The sequence below is a fragment of the Protopterus annectens genome, chromosome 4.part0 (genome assembly GCF_019279795.1).
Source record: "Protopterus annectens isolate FY-2018-M chromosome 4.part0, PAN1.0, whole genome shotgun sequence".
NCBI lineage: Eukaryota > Metazoa > Chordata > Ceratodontiformes > Protopteridae > Protopterus > Protopterus annectens.
Genome location: NC_056733.1, coordinates 636,899,225 through 636,923,631, shown reverse-complemented (window position 1 = coordinate 636,923,631; position 24,407 = coordinate 636,899,225). Strand labels below are relative to the sequence as shown.

General features: G+C 37.1%; 1 protein-coding gene across 5 annotated transcripts in view; it reads right to left on the bottom strand.

Annotated features, from left to right (window-relative positions):
• The window catches only part of CLIP1 (CAP-Gly domain containing linker protein 1), a 4,646,656-nt gene that overhangs the window by 409,211 nt on the left and 4,213,038 nt on the right, over positions 1 to 24,407 (bottom strand). For all 5 annotated transcript variants that reach the window (XM_044068589.1, XM_044068590.1, XM_044068592.1 and 2 more), the window contains one exon: positions 21,436 to 21,592. In XM_044068589.1, coding sequence (XP_043924524.1) covers positions 21,436 to 21,592 — 157 coding nt within the window. The remainder of the gene's footprint in view (positions 1 to 21,435; positions 21,593 to 24,407) is intronic.

The window sequence follows — 24,407 nt, the reverse complement described above, 5'->3', positions numbered from 1 at the left end:
AATATTGGAGAAATATTGGGGCATTTTTCGAGTGAACCCAGAATTATCCAGATTATTAGGGGACAAACCACTCATAGTTTATAACTCAAATGAGCCGGCTTACTGGAAAACGGCAATAAAGGTTCCGCAGATCCTCTGATATCCACCACAAAAGTTTTAATATAATAACAGCAACACTGCACAAAAGGTCTACATGAAGCAAAACACACAAAATAGATGTTAAGCGCTTTCATCTGCCGATTGCAGACTTCCTCAGAACATCTCTTTTTTTAGAATTCCATGATATTTGAACAGTATTTGGCGCCAAAACAGCTTTGATGATTTAAAGACACATACACAAGTATATTGCACATCTCTCCATAGTTAAAATTACCTAAGTATAGTTGTTGTGTGTAAATAAGAATTTCTTGAACAATTTCAGACTTCTCCATGTTTTTAAAAACTACTATAATATATTCTAATATGAATAACATAAATATATATAAAACTTCATTAAATATATCCACCTATAAGATACCTATCTATAAATATATTTACATTCATACTAAAAAGTAATAAATATAATACAATTTTAAATATGAAATATAAAAAATATAAAATGTATATAATTTCATATAATACTTTATAATAAATACTTTATATTGAATGCTCTGCATGAATAATAATATACATAATGTAGTGAGGAATAGTGACTTCTAATTCCTGACTACCTATTATTCACATTTTTAGGAAAGGTTTGATACTTATGAAGTCAATGAGTCCTGGTTTTCTTGTTGCGTCTGTAAGCATCTGCCACCTACTCTCTTTACAGGCTAATTTATTTTTCCAGTCTCCTCCTCTAGGATTCAAATATTCCTGATCTATAATTGTAAATGTGAAGGAATGTGTATCTCCTGCCTCTTTGATGTGTCTGTACAGAGCATTCTTCTGATCTTTGATTTTCATTCTATAATTATGTTCATAAATCCGCTTTTTTAATTGTCTCTCTGTCTTTCCAATGTAGAAAGCTGGACAGGATTTACATAGAGCTATGTACACTACCTGTTTTGTATAACAACATCCTCCCTTACTCTTAATTTTGGTATGGTTCACATCTTCTAACTTTATATATGGTGCAGTATTTATAAATTTACATTGTGAACAATTCCCACATTTCCTAGTAGGTGTATCTGTATTCTTATTGTTTTTTTCTTGACTGCCTGTCTTCTCTAATAATTTCTTGATGTTAGGGGCTGTCCTATAGACTATTGTTGGTTTGTGCCCTAACTTTTTTCTAGTGACTTCAGTGACGGTAATGATGTCCCAACATCTCTCCACTATCTCCTTTATACAATTCACATATGGTGAATATGTCAACACACATACTCTTCCTTCCTTAAAAATATTGTTTGTATCATTTTTTTGTAAAGCTTCAGGTCTACCCAATAAGGGTATATATTTGTGATTCCATTCGGAGCTTACATATTTGAAAGTGTCTTTCAGTATCTCTATCGGGTATCCTCTATCCTTAAATAATTTGAATATAAAAGTCATCTCGCTTTCCATATCTTTTTGAGTTGATGACATTCTTGCTCCCCTTATACACTGACCCTTTACAATATTTTTAAAGATATATTTAGGGTGATTACTACTATAATAAATATAGTCATTGGAGAATGTTGTTTTTCTGTGCACCTTAGATGCATATCCATCATCCATTTTATATATAAATGTGTCCAAATACGAAATACCACTTTCACTTATGTTATACGTGAACTTCAGAAATTCTGTGGTGGTATTAATATATTCCATAAATTTCAATATATCTTCCTGATCACCTTTCCATAAAATAAAAATATCATCTAAAAACCTAGCATAAAATATTATATTGTCCTTGTATATACTATTCATTACATAAGTATTCTCCCATTCTAGCATTACTAGATTCGCAAATATGGGTGCACAAGATGCACCCATTGCCACTCCTTTATTCTGTCTAAATATCTCGCCTTCATATGATATATAATTGTGGTCTAAAATCAATGACATCATATCCATAACAGTTACAATTTTGTCCCAAGTTAAGTCAGAATATGTTCTCAAGCTATTACAGAAATAATCTAATCCTTCTTCCCTCGATATACAGGAGAATAAGTCACAGACATCTATCGTCACAAATATATAATCTGTATTACACACCTGTGGTGTTAATTTCCTTAGAAAATCCCAAGAATCTATCATCAGATGTGGTATATTTTTGTAAATGTTTTTGACCCATCTATCAATGGTATAACCGATGTTAAAAGTTTTTGATTTTGATCCTGATATGATTGGTCTAAAAGGTGGTTGGGGTATAGATTTATGTATCTTCGGAATGCCCACAATATGGGCCATCATGGGACATTCTATCCGTATAAAATCATACACTTCTTTAGTAATTCTGTTATCCAATAGATATTCTTCGATAAATAAATCTATACGCCTATATCCTATGTTAACTTGATTCAATGATATAGCTTCATAATTGCCAGATTCATATAAAATTTTATGTATGGCAGCTTTATATTCATGTTTCGGATATATTACCACCCCTCCCCCTTTGTCTGGTCTCATTATTCTAATATCAGAATTCTTTATAAGGTTATTCAAACATTCTCTCTCTTCTGTACTTAGATTATCTTTTTCTACATTACACTTTTGTTTATTCTTTATAATATTCCTGTTGAATTTATATATATCATTGCAAACCATATTCTCATAGTGGTTGACAGTAGGGTTACTTGTAGGAATATAGCTACTCTTTTTCTTTAATACCCCTTCTACTTCGGGTCTATCTAGCCCACTTTCATCAAATTGTAAAGCTAGATTTAACTTCCTACAAAATAACTTAATATCTTTAATACTTTCTACTAATCTGAAACTAGAATTGGGTATAAATTTCATGCCTTTGGCTAACAATGTATAAAATTCCTCTTTTACTATAAAATCTGAATAATTATATACATTAAAACCATTAAAAGTACTCATAATCTGTGTGCTATGAGATTTCTCTATATTGTCAACTACCATGTTTTTTTTGAGACTCTCTGTTATGTTCTTTCGTAACTTCCTTATATTTTAACACATTTTCTGTTATTTCATCTTTATCTATAATATCTTGTTGGATTTGTTGTAATGATATGAAGTTTTTTTGTATATCGGATGAAATCTTCCCCCCTGAAAATTTTCTTTATACTCATCTCTCATTTCTCTCTCACTGTATTTCTTTTCTATATATGTGGGCTTCCTTTCTGATGGCCATATATATGCTTTGTTGGCTTTGTATGCTTCCACATCCCTATCTAGCTTACCATGTTTTCTTGTAAACACACTTTGTGCCTGTTTGTCCGCCAGATAGAATTGTTTATTATATAGTTCCTTCCAAGTATCAAATTCATTATGTAATAATATACTATGATTGATGATTTCTACTTCATGAATCAGGGTTGATATTCTTTCATCATTATGTTGTATTATTAAATTCATATATTTCATCCCAAATTCATCAAATAAATTATTAAATTCAAACTTGACTTGATCATTATAAATCAATCCCATTGGTAATTTAAAAAATCTGATTCCCTTAGGTACAACTTGGATATTTATACATTATATAAGGGAATCAGATTTTTTAAATTACCAATGGGATTGATTTATAATGATCAAGTCAAGTTTGAATTTAATAATTTATTTGATGAATTTGGGATGAAATATATGAATTTAATAATACAACATAATGATGAAAGAATATCAACCCTGATTCATGAAGTAGAAATCATCAATCATAGTATATTATTACATAAAGAATTTGATACTTGGAAGGAACTATATAATAAACAATTCTATCTGGCGGACAAACAGGCACAAAGTGTGTTTACAAGAAAACATGGTAAGCTAGATAGGGATGTGGAAGCATACAAAGCCAACAAAGCATATATATGGCCATCAGAAAGGAAGCCCACATATATAGAAAAGAAATACAGTGAGAGAGAAATGAGAGATGAGTATAAAGAAAATTTTCAGGGGGGAAGATTTCATCCGACATACAAAAAAACTTCATATCATTACAACAAATCCAACAAGATATTATAGATAAAGATGAAATAACAGAAAATGTGTTAAAATATAAGGAAGTTACGAAAGAACATAACAGAGAGTCTCCAAAAAACATGGTAGTTGACAATATAGAGAAATCTCATAGCACACAGATTATGAGTACTTTTAATGGTTTTAATGTATATAATTATTCAGATTTTATAGTAAAAGAGGAATTTTATACATTGTTAGCCAAAGGCATGAAATTTATACCCAATTCTAGTTTCAGATTAGTAGAAAGTATTAAAGATATTAAGTTATTTTGTAGGAAGTTAAATCTAGCTTTACAATTTGATGAAAGTGGGCTAGATAGACCCGAAGTAGAAGGGGTATTAAAGAAAAAGAGTAGCTATATTCCTACAAGTAACCCTACTGTCAACCACTATGAGAATATGGTTTGCAATGATATATATAAATTCAACAGGAATATTATAAAGAATAAACAAAAGTGTAATGTAGAAAAAGATAATCTAAGTACAGAAGAGAGAGAATGTTTGAATAACCTTATAAAGAATTCTGATATTAGAATAATGAGACCAGACAAAGGGGGAGGGGTGGTAATATATCCGAAACATGAATATAAAGCTGCCATACATAAAATTTTATATGAATCTGGCAATTATGAAGCTATATCATTGAATCAAGTTAACATAGGATATAGGCGTATAGATTTATTTATCGAAGAATATCTATTGGATAATAGAATTACTAAAGAAGTGTATGATTTTATACGGATAGAATGTCCCATGATGGCCCATATTGTGGGCATTCCGAAGATACATAAATCTATACCCCAACCACCTTTTAGACCAATCATATCAGGATCAAAATCAAAAACTTTTAACATCGGTTATACTATTGATAGATGGGTCAAAAACATTTACAAAAATATACCACATCTGATGATAGATTCTTGGGATTTTCTAAGGAAATTAACACCACAGGTGTGTAAATACAGATTATATATTTGTGACGATAGATGTCTGTGACTTATTCTCCTGTATACAGAGGGAAGAAGGATTAGATTATTTCTGTAATAGCTTGAGAACATATTCTGACTTAACTTGGGACAAAATTGTAACTGTTATGGATATGTCATTGATTTTAGACCACAATTATATATCATATGAAGGCGAGATATTTAGACAGAATAAAGGAGTGGCAATGGGTGCATCTTGTGCACCCATATTTGCGAATCTAGTAATGCTAGAATGGGAGAATACTTATGTAATGAATAGTATATACAAGGACAATATAATATTTTATGCTAGGTTTTTAGATGATATTTTTATTTTATGGAAAGGTGATAAGGAAGATATATTGAAATTTATGGAATATATTAATACCACCACAGAATTTCTGAAGTTCACGTATAACATAAGTGAAAGTGGTATTTCGTATTTGGACACATTTATATATAAAATGGATGATGGATATGCATCTAAGGTGCACAGAAAAACAACATTCTCCAATGACTATATTTATTATAGTAGTAATCACCCTAAATATATCTTTAAAAATATTGTAAAGGGTCAGTGTATAAGGGGAGCAAGAATGTCATCAACTCAAAAAGATATGGAAAGCGAGATGACTTTTATATTCAAATTATTTAAGGATAGAGGATACCCGATAGAGATACTGAAAGACACTATCAAATATGTAAGCTCCGAATGGAATCACAAATATATACCCTTATTGGGTAGACCTGAAGCTTTACAAAAAAATGATACAAACAATAATTTTAAGGAAGGAAGAGTATGTGTGTTGACATATTCACCATATGTGAATTGTATAAAGGAGATAGTGGAGAGATGTTGGGACATCATTACCGTCACTGAAGTCACTAGAAAAAAGTTAGGGCACAAACCAACAATAGTCTATAGGACAGCCCCTAACATCAAGAAATTATTAGAGAAGACAGGCAGTCAAGAAAAAAACAATAAGAATACAGATACACCTACTAGGAAATGTGGGAATTGTTCACAATGTAAATTTATAAATACTGCACCATATATAAAGTTAGAAGATGTGAACCATACCAAAATTAAGAGTAAGGGAGGATGTTGTTATACAAAACAGGTAGTGTACATAGCTCTATGTAAATCCTGTCCAGCTTTCTACATTGGAAAGACAGAGAGACAATTAAAAAAGCGGATTTATGAACATAATTATAGAATGAAAATCAAAGATCAGAAGAATGCTCTGTACAGACACATCAAAGAGGCAGGAGATACACATTCCTTCACATTTACAATTATAGATCAGGAATATTTGAATCCTAGAGGAGGAGACTGGAAAAATAAATTAGCCTGTAAAGAGAGTAGGTGGCAGATGCTCACAGACGCAACAAGAAAACCAGGACTCAATGACTTCATAAGTATCAAACCTTTCCTAAAAATGTGAATAGGTAGTCAGGAATTAGAAGTCACTATTCCTGACTACATTATGTATATTATTATTCATGCAGAGCATTCAATATAAAGTATTTATTATAAAGTATTATATGAAATTATATACATTTTATATTTTTTATATTTCATATTTAAAATTGTATTATATTTATTACTTTTTAGTATGAATGTAAATATATTTATAGATAGGTATCTTATAGGTGGATATATTTAATGAAGTTTTATATATATTTATGTTATTCATATTAGAATATATTATAGTAGTTTTTAAAAACATGGAGAAGTCTGAAATTGTTCAAGAAATTCTTATTTACACACAACAACTATACTTAGGTAATTTTAACTATGGAGAGATGTGCAATATACTTGTGTATGTGTCTTTAAATCATCAAAGCTGTTTTGGCGCCAAATACTGTTCAAATATCATGGGATTCTAAAAAAAGAGATGTTCTGAGGAAGTCTGCAATCGGCAGATGAAAGCGCTTAACATCTATTTTGTGTGTTTTGCTTCATGTAGACCTTTTGTGCAGTGTTGCTGTTATTATATTAAAACTTTTGTGGTGGATATCAGAGGATCTGCGGAACCTTTATTGCCGTTTTCCAGTAAGCCGGCTCATTTGAGTAATAAGTTGTCACTCATAGTTTATAAGATGACACAGAATTTGAAGAAAATCTTAGAAACAGGTAAAGAGACCAACTTAAAAAGAGGAGAAAATAGAGGACTAACATCTACCAAAAGATGTGGAAACTGTAACCAATGTAGATTTATAATGGGGCAAACTGAATTTAGTTTAGACATTTGTAATAGAACAGCAATTAGACTTGCCAAGGGTAACTGCAATACACCCTTTGTTGTATATATTGCCAAATGTGATGAATGTCCAGCATATTATGTTGGAAAAACTGAGAGGGCCTTCAAAAGGAGAATTTACGACCATTCATACTGTATTAGAAGAAAGGACACAAATAATGCATTGTACAGGCATGTGGAAAGTGAGGGTGAAAAACACAGTTTTAAATTTGGCATATTAGAACACATTAAACCGGATTTGAAAGGAGGTAGTATCAAAGATTTATTAAGCTACAAAGAAATATGGTGGCAGTTATTTACTGATGCAGCCACGACACCTGGTTTGAATGATACTATAGCAGTAAAACCCTTGTTAATGAAATAATGAAACAGCAAATGTTTTCTTGAAATGAGCTACTAACATCATAAAGTTTTTTTAGTGAAAAAATGTATTTTTTAGTGAAAAAATATATTTTTTAACAACAAAAATGTTTTTATTAATGTTATTTTATTAATGTTGATTTTTCAATATTCACCTTTTTAGTATTGATTTTTATATATAATGAATTTCAACACTGAATTATCAAAATTTGAATTTCTAATATTGACCTTATAATACTGAAATTTGTAATATAGTATTTGACTTACCTTAGTGTTTATAAATTGTATCTGATATATAATAATTTTTTTCTACATACAATGAAAATTTTATTTATGTTTAGACAGTCAACATAACATACTGGACACATTTTATGAATGAATTAATTTTATTAACTAACACTTTTTAAACAAGTATTAATAATGAATTGATTTTAATAATATTACTTTATACAACAATATTTCATATTAGACAATTTATCTATATTAAATCATTTACACAATTCACACTATTATCACAATATTTATAAGCATTAAATATAGCGTAGTAGTGACAGTAAATTAAACTGTATACAATTTTGCACACTATTTTCCCAACATTTTAACTATCAACTACATTTTTTAATATATTTTTTATATTCATTTTTTCAACAATATTATAATTATATTGTTATATATAATTTTAATTTTTATTTTATAACAATATTTAATTATTATATTGTTAAGGATGTTTATTAACAGAAGTTTTAATACATTTAGCGAACATTTTTATGAATATTGCTATTTGCACATCATTAAAAATATATATGCATATTCTAAAGTATATATTTTGCATTAAAGAATTTTGTCACATGTTATTTAGTAAGTATATAGAGGAGTTTATAATATTATTAGTGACATATACATATATTTATATATTTTTATTCATATTGTATTTCATACAAATTTAGTTGATTAGTTAATTCTAAGGTGCATACAACTTTAAATACGATTAACAGTTGTAATTTCGCGCCAAAAAGGTTATTTAAATTGTGAAATTTTTAAAAATGAGTCAGTTCTGATGAAGCCTACATATGTTAGGTGAAAGCGCTTAACTTTTGGATATATGCACTATAATATGTTTTCTGAGTTGTTTCAATAAACGTCTGGCTGGGGTTGCTTACTACTGTGTTCCCTCATTTTGTTGCTTGAGAAGATAGCACAGTGGTAATTTTTCTTATTGAGTCTGTTTTTCCTTGCAACGCTTGATTTCTGGCAGGAAATAAGCCATACAGATAAGGCTACTGCAGCAGTGATCAACATCAGACATGACTGGTCTGGTGGACGTAGGGGGATTTCCCCTGAAGGGAGAAGGATTTTCTGTCCACTGCCAACAGTATTCTCACTTGAATTATTCTTAGCACCACTTGTCTGAGACTATCTGGAATAGGCTGCTGGGTTAAGTTAATGCCTGGGGAAAGGGGTGGAGGGACAGAATGCCCAGAGTCTTGGCATGGTCATTCTTAAGCAGGGTAAGATCTTTTTTGGGGGGGGGAAGGAACCCCCTTTATTAGGTTTGGAAGCATTACCCTCATAGCATTTCCTCTCGGTACCCTGACTCTTTTTAGGCTGGGATTTTTGCTTTCTCTGCCCTTTGAAATTGGATGCCTTGTTAGGGGAGAACCTGTGAAAAAGAAACATTCTAGACACCTCATGCATCAATGCACCTCTATCATCTTATTGTTTGAGAATCTGGGCAGCTGCAGGACCAACCACAAAATCTCATTTTTTCTATCCTCAAAAAAAATTCTGTTTAAGTGACCAAGCAAAACCTTCTCAATTCAACAGAAGCATTTGCAATTCTAGAAATAGTGCCCGCACATTCAAGAATACTCCTCAAAGTATGTTTTGAAACCTGAGTCTCATTCATATAACACTTCTGTTCAGTAGACAAAGATACAGCAAAGTCATATGAACTGTAAGCATATTGCAAAATAAAATTCCACATGAAACCCCTAATACTTTAAAATTCTAAAGACTAAGTTACTAGACTGAGCCAACTTTTCCTCCCGAAATTCTAACCAATTGACAATTATACCCAGTGGAGTAGAGTTAGAAGAAGTCAAGATTCCTTTATAACAGTTGGCAGCTGCAGAAATCAGGGTCAGCTGACAAAAGAGCAAAGGGAGTTACAAGATGATAGTACACCCCATATTTCCTCATAGCCTTTTTAGGAACTGGTTCACTAGCCAAAGGGGTTTTACTGCACTTTTATATACATCTTCTAAGGGGTGTAACAGAGAATAAGCAACCAAAACCTTTGGAATCTCATCCTCTACAAGATAATAAACTCTGCCAATCTCTGGCATAACTCCACATTGCTACCAGTCAAACAAATCTCTACACCTAGCTATCATCTGTGGAAAGGTGAACATCTACTTGGGTTTTTGAACTTGTTCACCTTCCAAAAAATCAGACTTGTGGAGTGTGTGTGTTCACTACTGTCTGTAGCAGAGTTCTCCTCAAAATCTGCAGTATCAGACTGATCTCTAGAGAAGGTAGCCACATAGTCATTCTGAACAGAGGCATAGCCTCTGAGATTTAATGTAAAACACTCTTATCTAATGAAACCACATCAGCCCTATACATGATGATAATCTGACTGTCTGCTACACGGTGAACTTTGTTTCTTTTTACTATAAACTAAAACAGAGGACAAACAATCTAGGGACAGAATATTATGTCTTGCAAGGGGTCTTTTACCCCAGAACTCTCCTGTACCTGAAGGGTTTGGTTTTTCCACACATAAACCAGTTAATGGAACAGTCCCGGAGGATGTGTCTGATCCCCACACCATAGAGCACCATGGGCTCGCACCAGAGGGTGAAGGCGAAAAAGTTACAAGTGGTCGGCAGGCTGGCACAAGTCAATAACAGATAGGCTGTGGCAAATTTTTGTTGAGGTTTTTTTTTTTTCTTTTTAGATGCAACTGGATTTGAAGGGGACAATTGTATCAGGATCTATCAACTTAGTGGAAAAACACCAGCCAGAATAATACACTGGCACTATTAATGGTCAACTAAGGGCAGCAATAATAGAAAATGCAAACTCTGTTCTCACCTAGCAAATGGGGCTAAACTGAATAAAATACAGAAGAAACAGTTTACATTATGCTAAATCTTGTTCTATAATCTGCACAGTGTAGTAAACAGCACACACAATCTCACTACCAAGTAAAATCCACTTGGTCCAAATAGTGGCAAAAAACAAATACATGCCCTTAAATCAAACAATCATTTTAAAACAGCATTATGTGTAGAGGGAGAAGCTCGAGAGCTGGATCCAAAGTCTAGTATATGCAACTGAGTCGGATCCGAGGCTCAGATCCGAAACCATAAATTGAGGAAGAATGAAAAAGACAATATCAGACACAATCATTTACTAAGGAATTCCCTTGTCAGAAATGAAAACATCTCCACAGAAAATGCAAATAAAATAATCTGTGGTAAAACTGCAATTTAACGATAAAAACTACTATAGCAGTATTAAACAAGTAGCAAATATCGGGTCTATATTAAATAACCGAAGAGGCATTTCAGCGAACACCTCTTTGCTGACACATAATGAACAAGCATACTAAATCGCGATCGTTCAGAACAGTGATTCTTTCCCTGGGAAAGAAATCGCTTGGCCATCCCCATCAGTTTGCCCTTTTCCCCACTGTAGTGCAATCTCGGAGTTGGTATATTTAGTTGGGGGGGGTGGGGGCGGAGGCCGCCACTTTATGTTTCTAATGATGCTTTTTTGTTTTTAGACAAGCGATTTCTTTCCCAGGGAAAGAAATCGCTGATGTCAGCTTTCTCGGTTTTATCTGTTCACTATTTATGTGCCGGCGAAGAGGTGTTTGATGAAAAGCCTCTTCGGTTATTTAATATAGACCCATAAATATCACACAAAAAAAGGAAGAAAAAAGTGAACCAATGCAATATTTTCCTATCAGAACCTCAAAATGAAGCAAATAAACAAAACAAACAAAAGAAACAAGAGGCTTAATGTTCAAATGACACCACAGAATCATCAGTTTTCCATTACATGTCACAAAATACTAGAAAATACCCATAACTGCTTCAAAGCAGTATTAAGCATTCAAACACCAACACAGTAGGTTAGAATTCTGAAAGGAATTAACAGCAATAGTAAATAAGAATATTAAAATACACACACACACACACACACACACACACTAATATGTATAATAAAACATAAGTATATAAAGAATAGTTGTGTAAGAACTTACCATAACCTTAGATATCCTTCTCTTTTATCTTGCAGTATTCATAACAGTAGGAAGTTGTTGCTTGCAGTGCCACAGACCGGCCAGTATACCAAATTCTTTGTTTCAGGAGGGTATGTGTGACATCTCTTACCAGGGCCATAAACAAATGTTAGGTATAAAAGTGACATCTGCACGTACCCTCATCAGGATTGTTTTGCCACATACAGTAGTGTTTCTGAGGTTCGACCAGGATGGTCCTAATATGAGACCCTTAGACTTACATGTAGGCCAGTCCCAGGGCTGTAGGATGGCTGTGCAGGTTGAGACCAGGGGAGATGATGGCAATGTGTCCACAGGTAATACCTGGAGTAGTAGTCAAAAAGAGACAGAGGGTAGGTGGGTGGGACTGAATACTGCAACATAAAAGAGAAGGACATCTAAGGCTATGGTAAATTCTTACACAAATTTTCTATGTTCTTCTATTCTCATGTTGCAGTATTCATAACAGTAGGGAGAGTACCAGAGCTTTAAGTATGAACCTGGGAGTAGGAAGGGGTCCTGTGGTCAAGTAGACCCTGTAGGATAGTTCTGGCAAATCCTACTCTAGTGCAGGATGCTATGTCCAGCTTGTAGTGTTTGGTGAAGGTGTGTACTGAGGTCCAAGTAGCCGCTTCTAAAATGGAACAGGAGTCTATGCCTTTGAAAAAGGCAATAGAGGAAGCAGCTGCTTTGGTAGAATGAGGTTTAATATTACCTTGTAAGGATTTGCCATGGTGGGAGTAACACAAGGAAATGGACTTAGAGATCCATGAGGTAATAGTCTGGTTAGAGACAGCTTTCCCTAGGTCTCTGGGATGGAAATAAATAAAAAACTGATCTGACTTCCGATATCTTTTGTTTTGTCTAAGTAATATCGAAGTTGTCTGTGTACATCCAGGGAAAGTAGGGTCCTTTCTGAAGCATTTTTTGGATGAGGGTAAAAAACTGGTAGGTTAATGGATTGATTCAATGAGAGTTCATTAATTACCTTGGGCATGAAGGAAAGGTTGTTTCTGAGGACTACTCTGTCCTTGTGGAAAACAAGGTAGGGAGAGGTGGCCATAAGTGCTTGGAACTCTGAGACCCTCCTGGTGGATGTGAGGGCTACTAGCAGGACTGTTTTCAGTGTGCATAGTTTCAGGGAAACAGAATGTGCTGGTTCAAAGGGGGGGGGCGCGGTTAGCTTTCCTAATACAAAGCTTAGGTCCCATGGAGGAGGGTGGGTTTTCGTGGGGGTTTGATGTGGTGGACTCCCTTCAGAAAAAGTTTGACTTCCACTCTGGATGCCAGAAGGGGTGTGAAATGGGCAGACAGGCAGAAATGGCAGACAAATGGACTTTGATAGAAGAATATATTAGTCCTGATTGGAGTAGCCCACACAAGTAGGATAGGACCTTTGGTATGGGAGTAGTGACGGGGTCCTGGTTGTTCCTATGACATCAATTGGAGAATCTGTGCCACTTAGCTACATAGTTTCTCCTAGTGCTAGGTTTAATAGTCTCCTGCAGAACACAGAGTACATCCTCTGAATAAAGGTGTCTTTAAGGTATTAGAATCCTATCATCCATAAGGTCAATTTTAGGTTGTTTACCTGTGGGTGTAGCAGGGATCCCTTGTTCTATGTGAGTAGGTCTACATGGTGGGGTAACCTGTGGTGATTGCCCTTGGCGAGAGAATGTAGGAGAGGAAACCAATGCTGTCTTGGGAAAAAGGGGGTCACCAGTAGGATTTTTTGTTTGTCCTTCTGACTTTTTAGGAGGACTTTTTGAATTAGAGTGAAGGGGAGGAGGCATACAGGTACCCCCCCCCCCATGAGAAGGAGAAGGCGCCCACTTTCCAAGCTTGTAGATGTGGGTTCCTTGTGCAGAAGATGGGCATCTGCCTCTTGAGTGGGGGGAGGCAAATAGGTCTGCTTGTGGAACACCCCCACCTGTGTATCAGGTCTAGGAAAACCTCTCTCTGAAACATCCATTCGTGAGAGGGGGCGGAGGTTCTGCTGAGTGTGTCTGCCATAGCATTCTCTGCTGAGGGGATATACATGGCTAATAAGTGGACCCTGAGAGAAGTGGCTAGGTTCCATATCTGGATGGCCAGGCTGCATAGTGGGTAGGACCTGGTCCCCCCCTTGCTTGTTTATGTACCACAGGACAGTTATATTGTCATGTGATTACTTTTAGGTTTCCTGGCAGGATAGAGGGCTTGAATGTTAGAAGGGCTAACAGCAGTGCCCTCATTTCCTTGATGTTTATGTGGTCCTTTTCCCTTAGAGTAGACCATTTTACTTGTACTGTGAGGTGCTGTTGGTTTGTTTGTAACAGTGCACCCCAGCCCAAATCTGAAGCATCTGTGGAGAGTTGTTGTTGTGGGGTTGGAATTTGAAGGTGGGTCCCCAGGTTGGTCTGCATTGCAGATATCCACCAATGGATCTCCTTTTTTTAGGCACAGGAGAAGTGGAAGAGGAGAGTCCAAGGGTTGGGAGTGTTGGGTCCATAGGTTTTTTAAACACCCACTGCATTTTGCACATGTGAAGCCTTGCCAAAGGAAGCATGGGTATGAGGGATGCCATGTGGCCTAACACTCTCAGGAATTTCCAAGCTGTCAGGGTGTTTTGGGTAAGGATCTGATTGAAGTACAGGCAGAGTTCTTGAATCCTTTAGTCTGGGATGAAGGCTTTCATGCAGTCTGTGTGGAGTCTGCACCCCAGGAAAATCAAGTCCTGGGAAGGGATCAGGTGAAATTTTTCTACATTTAGCGTGAACCCCAGAAGAGTGAGGGTGTTCGACACCTGCTGTAAATGAAGAAGTAGGAGTTGGTGGCCTTGATGAAGGATGAGCAGGTCATCCAAGTATGGGTATATTTGTATACCCTGGGTCCTGCAATGAGCAATGAAGGAGGCTAGACACTTTGTAACCACTCAGGGGGCAGTGGAGAGACCAAAAGGCAATTCAGAGAATTGAAAATAACAGGAGCTTACTGATGAAAATCTGAGGAATTTCCTGTAATCTGGATGAATGGGGATGTGGAGGTAGGCATCCTTGAGATCTAGTGCTACCATGAATGCCTGGGAGTGGACCAGAGGCAAGAGAAGTGGTAAGGTGATCATTTTGAAACTGGGAACGTGGAGGAAGAGGTTTAGAAAGGATAGATCCAGGACAGGTCCCCAAGGACCCTCTTTCCTTGGTACCATTCTGGAATAAAAACCTGTGTTTCTTTGAGGGGTGGGCACTGGTTCTATGGTGCCTTGATTTAGAAGTTGATGAATGATGGGTGGGAACAGGTGGATTTGGTTTTCTGGTGGCTGAGGAATACCTTGGAAAGGTGGGAGCATCCACCAAGTCATGTAATATCCTATAAACTAAGAAGTGGTAAAAGTGCCCAAAAGTAACTGTATTATAGCGTTTATGTGTTTGGTGTTGTTCGTTAATAAAGGACTCCGTGTTGGAGCTGTTTGGACGTCTGGTGCCTACATATTTGATTCATGTAATATCCTCTCACAACAATGAAGAGGACCCATTATTCTGCTGTTAGTCTCTGCCAGGAAGGAAGGATAAGGGTGCTGCTGGATGCAAGGGGGGCGAGTCACAGTGGAGGAGGTCTGGATTGGTCAGGCTAGCTCCGAATGGGTGTGACAGTGGAGTTGGAGGGAAATCTGGGGGTAGAAGTCTTCCTCGGCTGTCTATGTCCCTTTGACTTTGGCAATGAATGAAAACATTGCCTTCTAACAAAGGAGGGCTTCTGAGGGTAATTCCTATGATATCTAGGAATAGGGGATACCAGAAGGTGTTTGGGGTTCTGCAATTCTTTACCCTTCTCATGCAGGGATTTGAGAAGCTCAGCAGAAGCTTGCCCGAAAAGGGCCTTATTATTTACGGGTGCATCCAGTAGTTTAGTTTGGACATCCATGGGGAGGGGCTGAAGCCTTACCCAGGAGTACCGCCGAAGTACTGATCCAGAAGCTGCAGCTTTGGATGAAGCTTCCACAGCATCATAACTGCACTTAATACAGTGCCTGGTCACTTGGGATGCTGTGGAGAGGAGTAAATTTAATTATGCTCTGATAGGGGATTCCTGAACCTCAGGCAGAAAGGCAGAGGCTTTAGAAATGGTATCTAGAACATACCTTGCCATGTGGGTTTGGTAGTTCAAGGCCCTAATGGCCAGAGTGGAGGAGGTATAGACCTTTTTTCCTGTCCTGTCCATAAAGTTACTGTCTTTATCAGTTGGGTAAAGAGCTGTAGAAAGTAGTTGTCTAGATGTCTTATCTGCAGAAACAGCTATATCAGTTGGGTCTGCTGGAGGGTTCTTGAAAAGAAACTCTGTCTTGGGGGACCCTATAAAATTGATCAGGTTGTTTAGCTGCTGGGGGTTGAGAGTCAGGAGACTGTGAAGCAGCTAGGAAGGCATCCTGAAAAGCAAGCAGTAAGGGAGGCACAGCTGAGGGAGATGGTTGCTCCATTTGCAAAAGGTCAAAATACCTTTTCTTTGAGTCTGAAAACTCAGAGGTCTGCCACTTAAAATATTCCCTCATGAGGGAGACAGTATCCCCAAAGCTGAGTTCTTCTCCTGGGGTTTCAGGAGAAACAGAGCCTTCCTCCTCTGGTGTAATGAATTCCTTGGGGGACTCAATTTGTGTTTCATAGGAGAAGGACTCCTCAGAAGAGGAGTAATCTTCCTCAGACACATGGAGGGGTGGTTGAGGTGTGAGAGTAGGGGGAAGTTGTTGTGTTTGTAAGGCCTGAAAGGCCTTAAACAGACTTTGAAAGAATGATTTCCAACCAGGCATCTGTGGAGGCTCAGAGTGCTTGGGTTTTTGCTTCCTTTTCCAGGGGATCATAGAAGCAGACAGAAGAGAACCGGACGTTGGCCTAGCATGAATTGGAGGAGCAGGCGCTTCCGAAAACTCAAGCCGTGGTTCCCCTCCGCCATCAGACTCGGATGGCTGAATTACCTCAGGGGATGTACCTTTAGTTTCCCGCACCCTGGTTTCCAATAAGGTTCCCGAGCCTGCTTTGGCAACCCTCGTCTGAATGGACTCTGAGTCTTCAATTGCCTCTAGAGCCTGCTTGGATGCCTGAGGCAGAGCCTGGGATTCCGGGCTAACTTTTTTCGCCTTCTTCCTAGGCGACTCGTCGGATGGGCCTACTCCTCCCTCCATGCCTAATGCCAAGTGCCGGAGTCTTTGTTTCTCTAGATAAAGATTCAAAGCCGCTAATTGGCTATGGAGAGTCTTGGGGATGAATGATTTACGAATTGGACAGGATGTATGGTCGTGGGCCTCACCTAGACAAAAAGCACATTTATCATGTGTGTCCTTGTGAGGAATTTGTCTCCTACAAGCACACTTCCCTTTCCTAGCTGACATGCAAGTCTAAACAGTAAGCAAATTAAGCAAGAAAAACCCCACATGGCACTTATCTGTAATGTTCAAAAGCAGTCGTCTGCTCATTAACAATCTGGAGTTCGGTTGTCTGAAGAAACGCGATGCAGAAGTGGAACTGGCGAATGGGTGTCCAATGATCACTGCAGCAGAAAAATTCTGATGAGGGTTCGTGTAGACGTCACTTTTATACCCAACGTCGGTTTATGACCCTGGTAAGAGATGTCACACGTACCCTCCTGAAACAAAGACTTTGGTATACTGGCCGGACGGTGGCGTTGCAAGCAACAACGTCCTACTGTTATGAATACTGCAACATGAGAATAGACGGACATCAATAAGTAGGAAAAGAAGTTCCCAAAGGAATCACATTCTGGGTATGGAAGCTGTAATTCACCAATGCAGGTTACTGAGGAGATTTAACTGTGCGAGTTCTTCAGCTGTTACTGCAACACTGAACAACTGAGTTTCTGCGACACTGGTTAGGTTTCCCTGATTTGGGGGAGGGGGGGGCAATCACCTTTAGCAGGGAGTCAGTGGAAAGGATTCTTTTTTTTTTTTTTTTTTTTTTTAATTTCCAGAGGAGAGCATTCTGAGCTCTGGAAAACTGCCAGTGTTAGTTAGCCATGGGCACAGAACCTATATGCCACTCCAGCAGCATGAATTATGAACATCTATCTTCCATCCATATAGCTCAGATTTACAACATCCTCTTCACTACAGCCTAATATCCCCATTCCCCTTTAATCCAAAATAATCAGATGTCTGGAAAGTCAGTCATTTGCCATTAAGTCCAAATCAGTCAATAAATTCCACAAAAATTAGGCAGTCTTAAATCTCGACCCAATAATGACTCAACAAAAGATTTCAAAAGCAAGCTTTTGTAAATTTACAGCAAATCCATGTCACATGCACTTTTCTGCAACCCTGTGGCAACATACATCCAAAATCTGGTCCGTCCACACCTCCAGTGAATGTGTTCACCACACCATTGTCTAGTAGTATATCATCATCCACATCCAAAAGCTTCAGTCCAGGACTCTGGTTGCTCAGTATCAACATTTATACCATCAACACTAAACTACCACTGTTCCATTCCTGCATCTCTACTCATTTCCCATGCTTAATTTCTCTCACAGAAGCCTGGATTAAACTAGAAATTAGAGATGAAGAAATCCTGTCTAGGGATAAAACAGCATCAGAGCTGACCTCATAAGTAAAAGGACCAGTGGAGATGCTATCATATAGGCTAACAGTTTAGAATGAATATAATTTCTCAACTCATTACCCTACTTTAACAATGGCATATTAGTTTGTTGCTTAAAAATAAACAAAAATAAATCACCATGCATTATGGCTTTATATTCCACCCCACCACCAAAAAAAATAAAAATTTCCTTAACAGAAGACAACCTGTCCTTGGTTACACAAAATATAACTCAAACGCATCAATAATAATCAATTCTTAACTAAATACTAACCAATGTTCCAAACAAAAATTAACAAAAAGACACTATCTCTGATTCACTAACCATGAATTATTTGTCATTTTTTAATTCTCCAAACAGACTTACTATAACATGGTTAAGAACCTAAAAATCTTTGGTTAGAACTCTTTCATTGCCACACTCAGATTAACTGGTCCCCACTAAACCCCCCTGCACTTGCAGAAGCACTTACGTTTTGTGCATCCCTACTACCTATGCTCCTTTAAGAATGAAAATAGCAAAGGCCAACCCGGCCCATTGGCTTACACAGTAAACTAAACAAATTATGTAACAGTTTGGAAAAATCAGCATACCCAAAAAACTCCATCCTAACACCAGACATATAGACAACTGCATAACTACTCCAGAACATGTCCAGACTGACAAAAAGTACTGCAGCAAACCGCAAGGAGACCCTGCAATCCAACCCTAAAACATTCTGGCTAATTATTAACAATTTACTGATACCTAACAAAACTTCCCAGCCAATCCCCCACTAATACTGACACCAACATAACAAATAAGTTAACACATTTTATTAATGCTGCTGCCTTACTCATTGAAAGCACCAGGTCAAGGACTGTTAGAAAATCTTCACCTGAACACATAAAAAAGTAGCAGCAGATGAGTTTGCTTATCCTCTATCAATTGTTATAAATGGGCCCATCTCTCAATCTTATGCCCCCAACCTACACAAAAAAATATATATCTTTCTTGTACACAAAGGCTGAAAATCCATTAGTGTCCAACTACAGGCCAGCTGTCATAATCCGTTTCTCTGCCTAACACACTTTTAAAGTATGTTCACTCCTAACGTTTATATTATTTCCTAGACAATGGACTACTCTGAGCAACCCTGCATGGATTCCAAACAAGCTAAAGCACAAAACAGCCCTTCTCTTTTTTAACAGCATTAGCAACGCTAGACATAAAAGAAGCTTAGAATCTTCAATATTTTTAGATCTTTGTACAGCATCTGACATAGTATCCCACCGAGTACTCCTAAATGCACTCACAGACCTATACCTCTCATTCAGCAAATTAAACTGATTTAACAAATATAAATGCTACAGATTACAATGTGTCAAATGGCAATCAGTTTCCCCCTTACCTACAAAGGTCAATGCTTGGACCTTTATTGTCCAACCTATTTATAAACAAACTACCTATTGCTTTTGGCCAAGCTCTCATTCAATAGGCAGCTGACTCCACTCTCATCTGTTCTGTACCCACCAAGTCGGAGTTTCAGGCTGCTACAAAGCTGTTTTACTCCTCCATTGAAAAATGGCTGGAAGAATCTCACCTATTCTTATAGGCCAATAAAACTAATTTAATGCTCACCTTCTCAACCTTTGTTTAAACCCAAAAAAAGAGACTTCACAGGGTCAGTCGCACACTATTCTCTATTCTGCTTCACCTATCCAACACAAACATTCATTCTACCCCAGTACAAAGTCGACCAATTTGTTTCCTATCTTTAAACACAACACACCGAGTACCCCCCAAAAAAGAGTCTGTATGGCACTCCTCTATTACTTATCCTACTTTCAACTAAAAAATGCCCATAAATCCTCCATTATCCTAATAAGTGTCCAGCAATACATCCACCCGAGGGTTGTCTAATCTAATCTCAAGATTAATACTTGCAAACATACACCAAACCTCACAAACGTCATGGCAATGCCCTATATTCCCATTATCTAGTCAAACTATGAAACAAAATCCCCTTTACTCTCAAACAAATCAAGGATCACCTACTGAAGTCCTTTATCTGCCTCTGTTCCTCACCTCCAGGTTAAAAATGCCATCTAACTTCTCTCTCATTTACCTACCTCTTTCTAGTTTCACAGTAAGTTTGCACTGCTTGATCTGATGATTTGTTGCCTTAATCTAACGTTTTGTATATTTGTAATATAAACAGTATACTAGTTACTGACCTTTTACGTCATTTTATCACCTTCTTCTATAGTTCTCACTGTTTTTCTGATTCATACTTTACTATTCTACTTAATGAGCATTTTTGCATCTGCTCATCACCTTTTCTTAATACTATATTATTGCACCTTTACAAAAATAACTTACCATGTATTGTTCCACTCATCTCTTTAGTAGGTGTGCTTTCCAGCACAAGACTCTACTTCTAAATATGTTATTCTACATACTTTTATAATAAACAAGTATGCATTTTGCTACTCAGATTTCCATGTGTATCACTGTGTATGACTTACTCTACTATGTTATTCTACATACTGCAATTTCTGATTTTAACTACTGTAATCCTGTCATGTTTCTCCACAGCTTCCGCTGAAATGGGTCTTTTATAGCTAGGTCAGACTTTCAAAGTAAACAAATGCAAATAAATAGATGATATAAACAGTAACAAATACATGTAAAATGAGCAAAATATGAAATAAAAGCGCAGGCTAGTATATAAATGCAATGAAGTAGACAGAATACATGTTAAAACACATGGCCATGCAAAGGCATGGTTAGTTATAAAACAATTTATATAATAAGTCTTCAGAATGGCTAAGTACGTCTCTTAGCTTCATTCAGTTAAATTACCAAGAAAAAGTGGTTTGTACCTGAGGAATATACAATATCATGCTGTTTCTCATTCTCAAGCAGTTTTTGTTCCAAGCTCTGCACCTTCTGCTGTAGTTTTGTCTTATCAGACTCTAATGACTGGACTACTGATTGCAAAGTTCTGGCCATGGTATTTTCTCCACGCAGTACTGTTATCTGTACAAAATTAAGATTTCACAGATGCAAAGAATAATTTTAATACCATCTATAATAACTCATGTGTAAACTATTTCTAAAGCTAAGCGTACAAAAACAATGGCCCTTAAATTATTTACTGTTTTATTAAATTACATTTCTATCAACTTTGTCAAATGCTGAAACAAGACAAATGTATTAAAATGTGATGTTTAAAATTATATTTTCCAAACAGTAAAATAGAAAAAATGAAAGTTATGCACTTACCATAACGATAGCTTCATGTTTTCGTCCAATTCAGCTATGGGTTGTCAGATCCGACATTAGCACAGACTCTAAAATTCTTTGGTTCCAAGGCTCTGACTCCTCCTCTACCCATAATTCCCTCTACTCCACCTCAGTAACTCAGATTGAGTCTGCCCCAAGGTGCAGGGTTTGATTATCACATGAGGTAATTGGCTAGGCTTAAAATGGCCCACAAAGGCAGTTAGCTTAGTACTAATCTATTTGCTGAGGACTGCCCTGGCTTCTCTTCTGAACATAGCTAGTCCTTGCTAGAAAAACCCTGGGCATAGACGATATCTGTCATCTAGTATTATTATTGGGATTTAACAGCTAGGCTTGAAAAGACCCTCAGGTCAATAGCCTAGTAACATCCTATGAACCTGTACAGGAAAAAATGATAAGAATGGAAGACAGTAAGGACTGCTCAGAGACAGGGTATGCTAGAGAAAACTTGTTCACCAGAAGGCCATTTGTGTAAATTTGGAGGGGGCAGGAGAGAGGGAGGTTGAACCAGACAAAAAAAAAAAAAAAAAAAAAAAACGTGGATCTAACGTTATGGTAAATACATACCTTTCATATCCAATGTTGTCCATTTTTGGCCAATTCAGCCATAGTGCAAACTCCCAAGCTGTTGTACCCAGATGGTATCAAGGAAGAATGTTCCTGAGGATTGTGGAACCAAAAGAAGAATGTGATATGGAATGTACATTGTTTGTAATTAGATATAAAAGTGTGAACTGTTGACCAATTAGATGCAGTGCAAATGTTATCAATAGGTAGTCTACTGGAAAAGGTTGTAGACATGGCCATTGTCCTTGTGGAATGAATCTTAGGTTTAAATACCAGAGGCAAGCCTTGTTGTTTTAAATTAAAAAATGCAGTCTGATAACCAACTGGAAAGAGTAAATTCAGCAAATGCTTTGCTAACTTATGCATTGAGAAAGATACAAACAAGTGATAAGACTTTCTGAACTGCTTGGTTCTATGAAGGTAAAAATTAAGCTAATAATGAGTATCCAATATATATAAAATGCATCACCTCTGTTTGAGAATTTGGGAAAAAGACTGCTAGATTTAATGACTGATTTAAATTAGTCTTGGATATCACCTTATGGAGGAAAGATGTGTTAATTCTCAAGGAAACTTGGATTGTTGCGAAAGACCAGACATGGAGGCTTGCAGAAAAATGCTTGTATCTCTGAAATCTGTCTGGTTGATGTAAAAAACACCAAAAAAAATTGTATTCCAAGAGATAAACTTCAAATCAACTGATGCTGCTGTTTTAAGGGTGGATGAGTCAATTTCTGTAGCATGATAGTAATATCCCAAGGAGGCACTGGATATCTCATAGATGGTGATAGGAGAAAGGTTCCCTTCAAAAAAGCCTTAGAGACTCTTAAGGAAGCTACAGAGCTGTCATTCTACCCTATGTGAAAACCTGAGATAAAGGCCAATTGCACTTTGATAGTGGCATAACTTGAGCCACTGTGGAAAAGTACAGACAAGAATTCTAAAATACAAGAGTAGAGAAGGGATGTATATCTTTTGACATAACCCAAGGGGAAAATCTCTTCCATTTGCTATGACAGATTTTCATAGTGGATTGTCCTTGTGATGCTCATATGGATCTGAGCAACCAAAGTTGGAAGCCTGGCATCTCTGGTTATAACTGGCGGAACCAATCATGGACTTTTCATCTGGAGGAGGCAGTCCAGATGGATGTGTTAACAGGTTTGGATAACGATCCAACAAACATGCTGAATGTACTAGTAGAGGCCACAGGAAGGGGAACCACATTTGCCAGGGCCAAAATTGAGCAGTGAGAATTATGCTGGCCTTGCACATTCTTGTTTTCTGTATGAATTTATTCATTAGCAGCAATGGAGGAGACCAGGGGGCCATTTATGGATTCCTCAGTACTTCCTTGCAGAGGGATCAGGGCAAAGTAACTGCTTTACTTGTTGTTCTGGCAGGATGCAGAGAGACTGCAAGGTTGGCTTCAACGATGAAAAATCATGGTTGTCACAGCTGGTTTTAGGGACCACTCAATGAGGCATTAAGATAGCTCTGCTCAGTTTGTCTGCTAGGATGTTGGGTGTCCCTAGTATACGCAATGCCATCAGAAAGGGATGAGAAGACATCACCTATTGCCAAAACTTCATGGCCTCTAGACATAGAGGATAGCAGTGTGTTCTCCCCAGTTTGTTGATGTACCAAACTATGGGCATGTTGTCTGATTGTTCAGAAATCGCACCCTTACAAACCACATCCTGGAATACCTGCAACACTAGAAGGACTGCCCTCATCTCCAAGACACTGATATGAAGATTTACCTCATGTGTGCAACCAAGCACCTTGGATCATCTTCCCCTTCAAAATGCTCCCCCATACTAGAAGGGATGCATTCATGGGGACTACAGCCACAGGTGGATCCATATGGAATAGGCGTCCTTCAGTCACTGATGGACGTGTTATCCAACAGGAGATGCACTGTCTGCAGAGTCGATTGAGACAAATTTTTGTATGTACTGGGTGAATATTTTGGGACGAT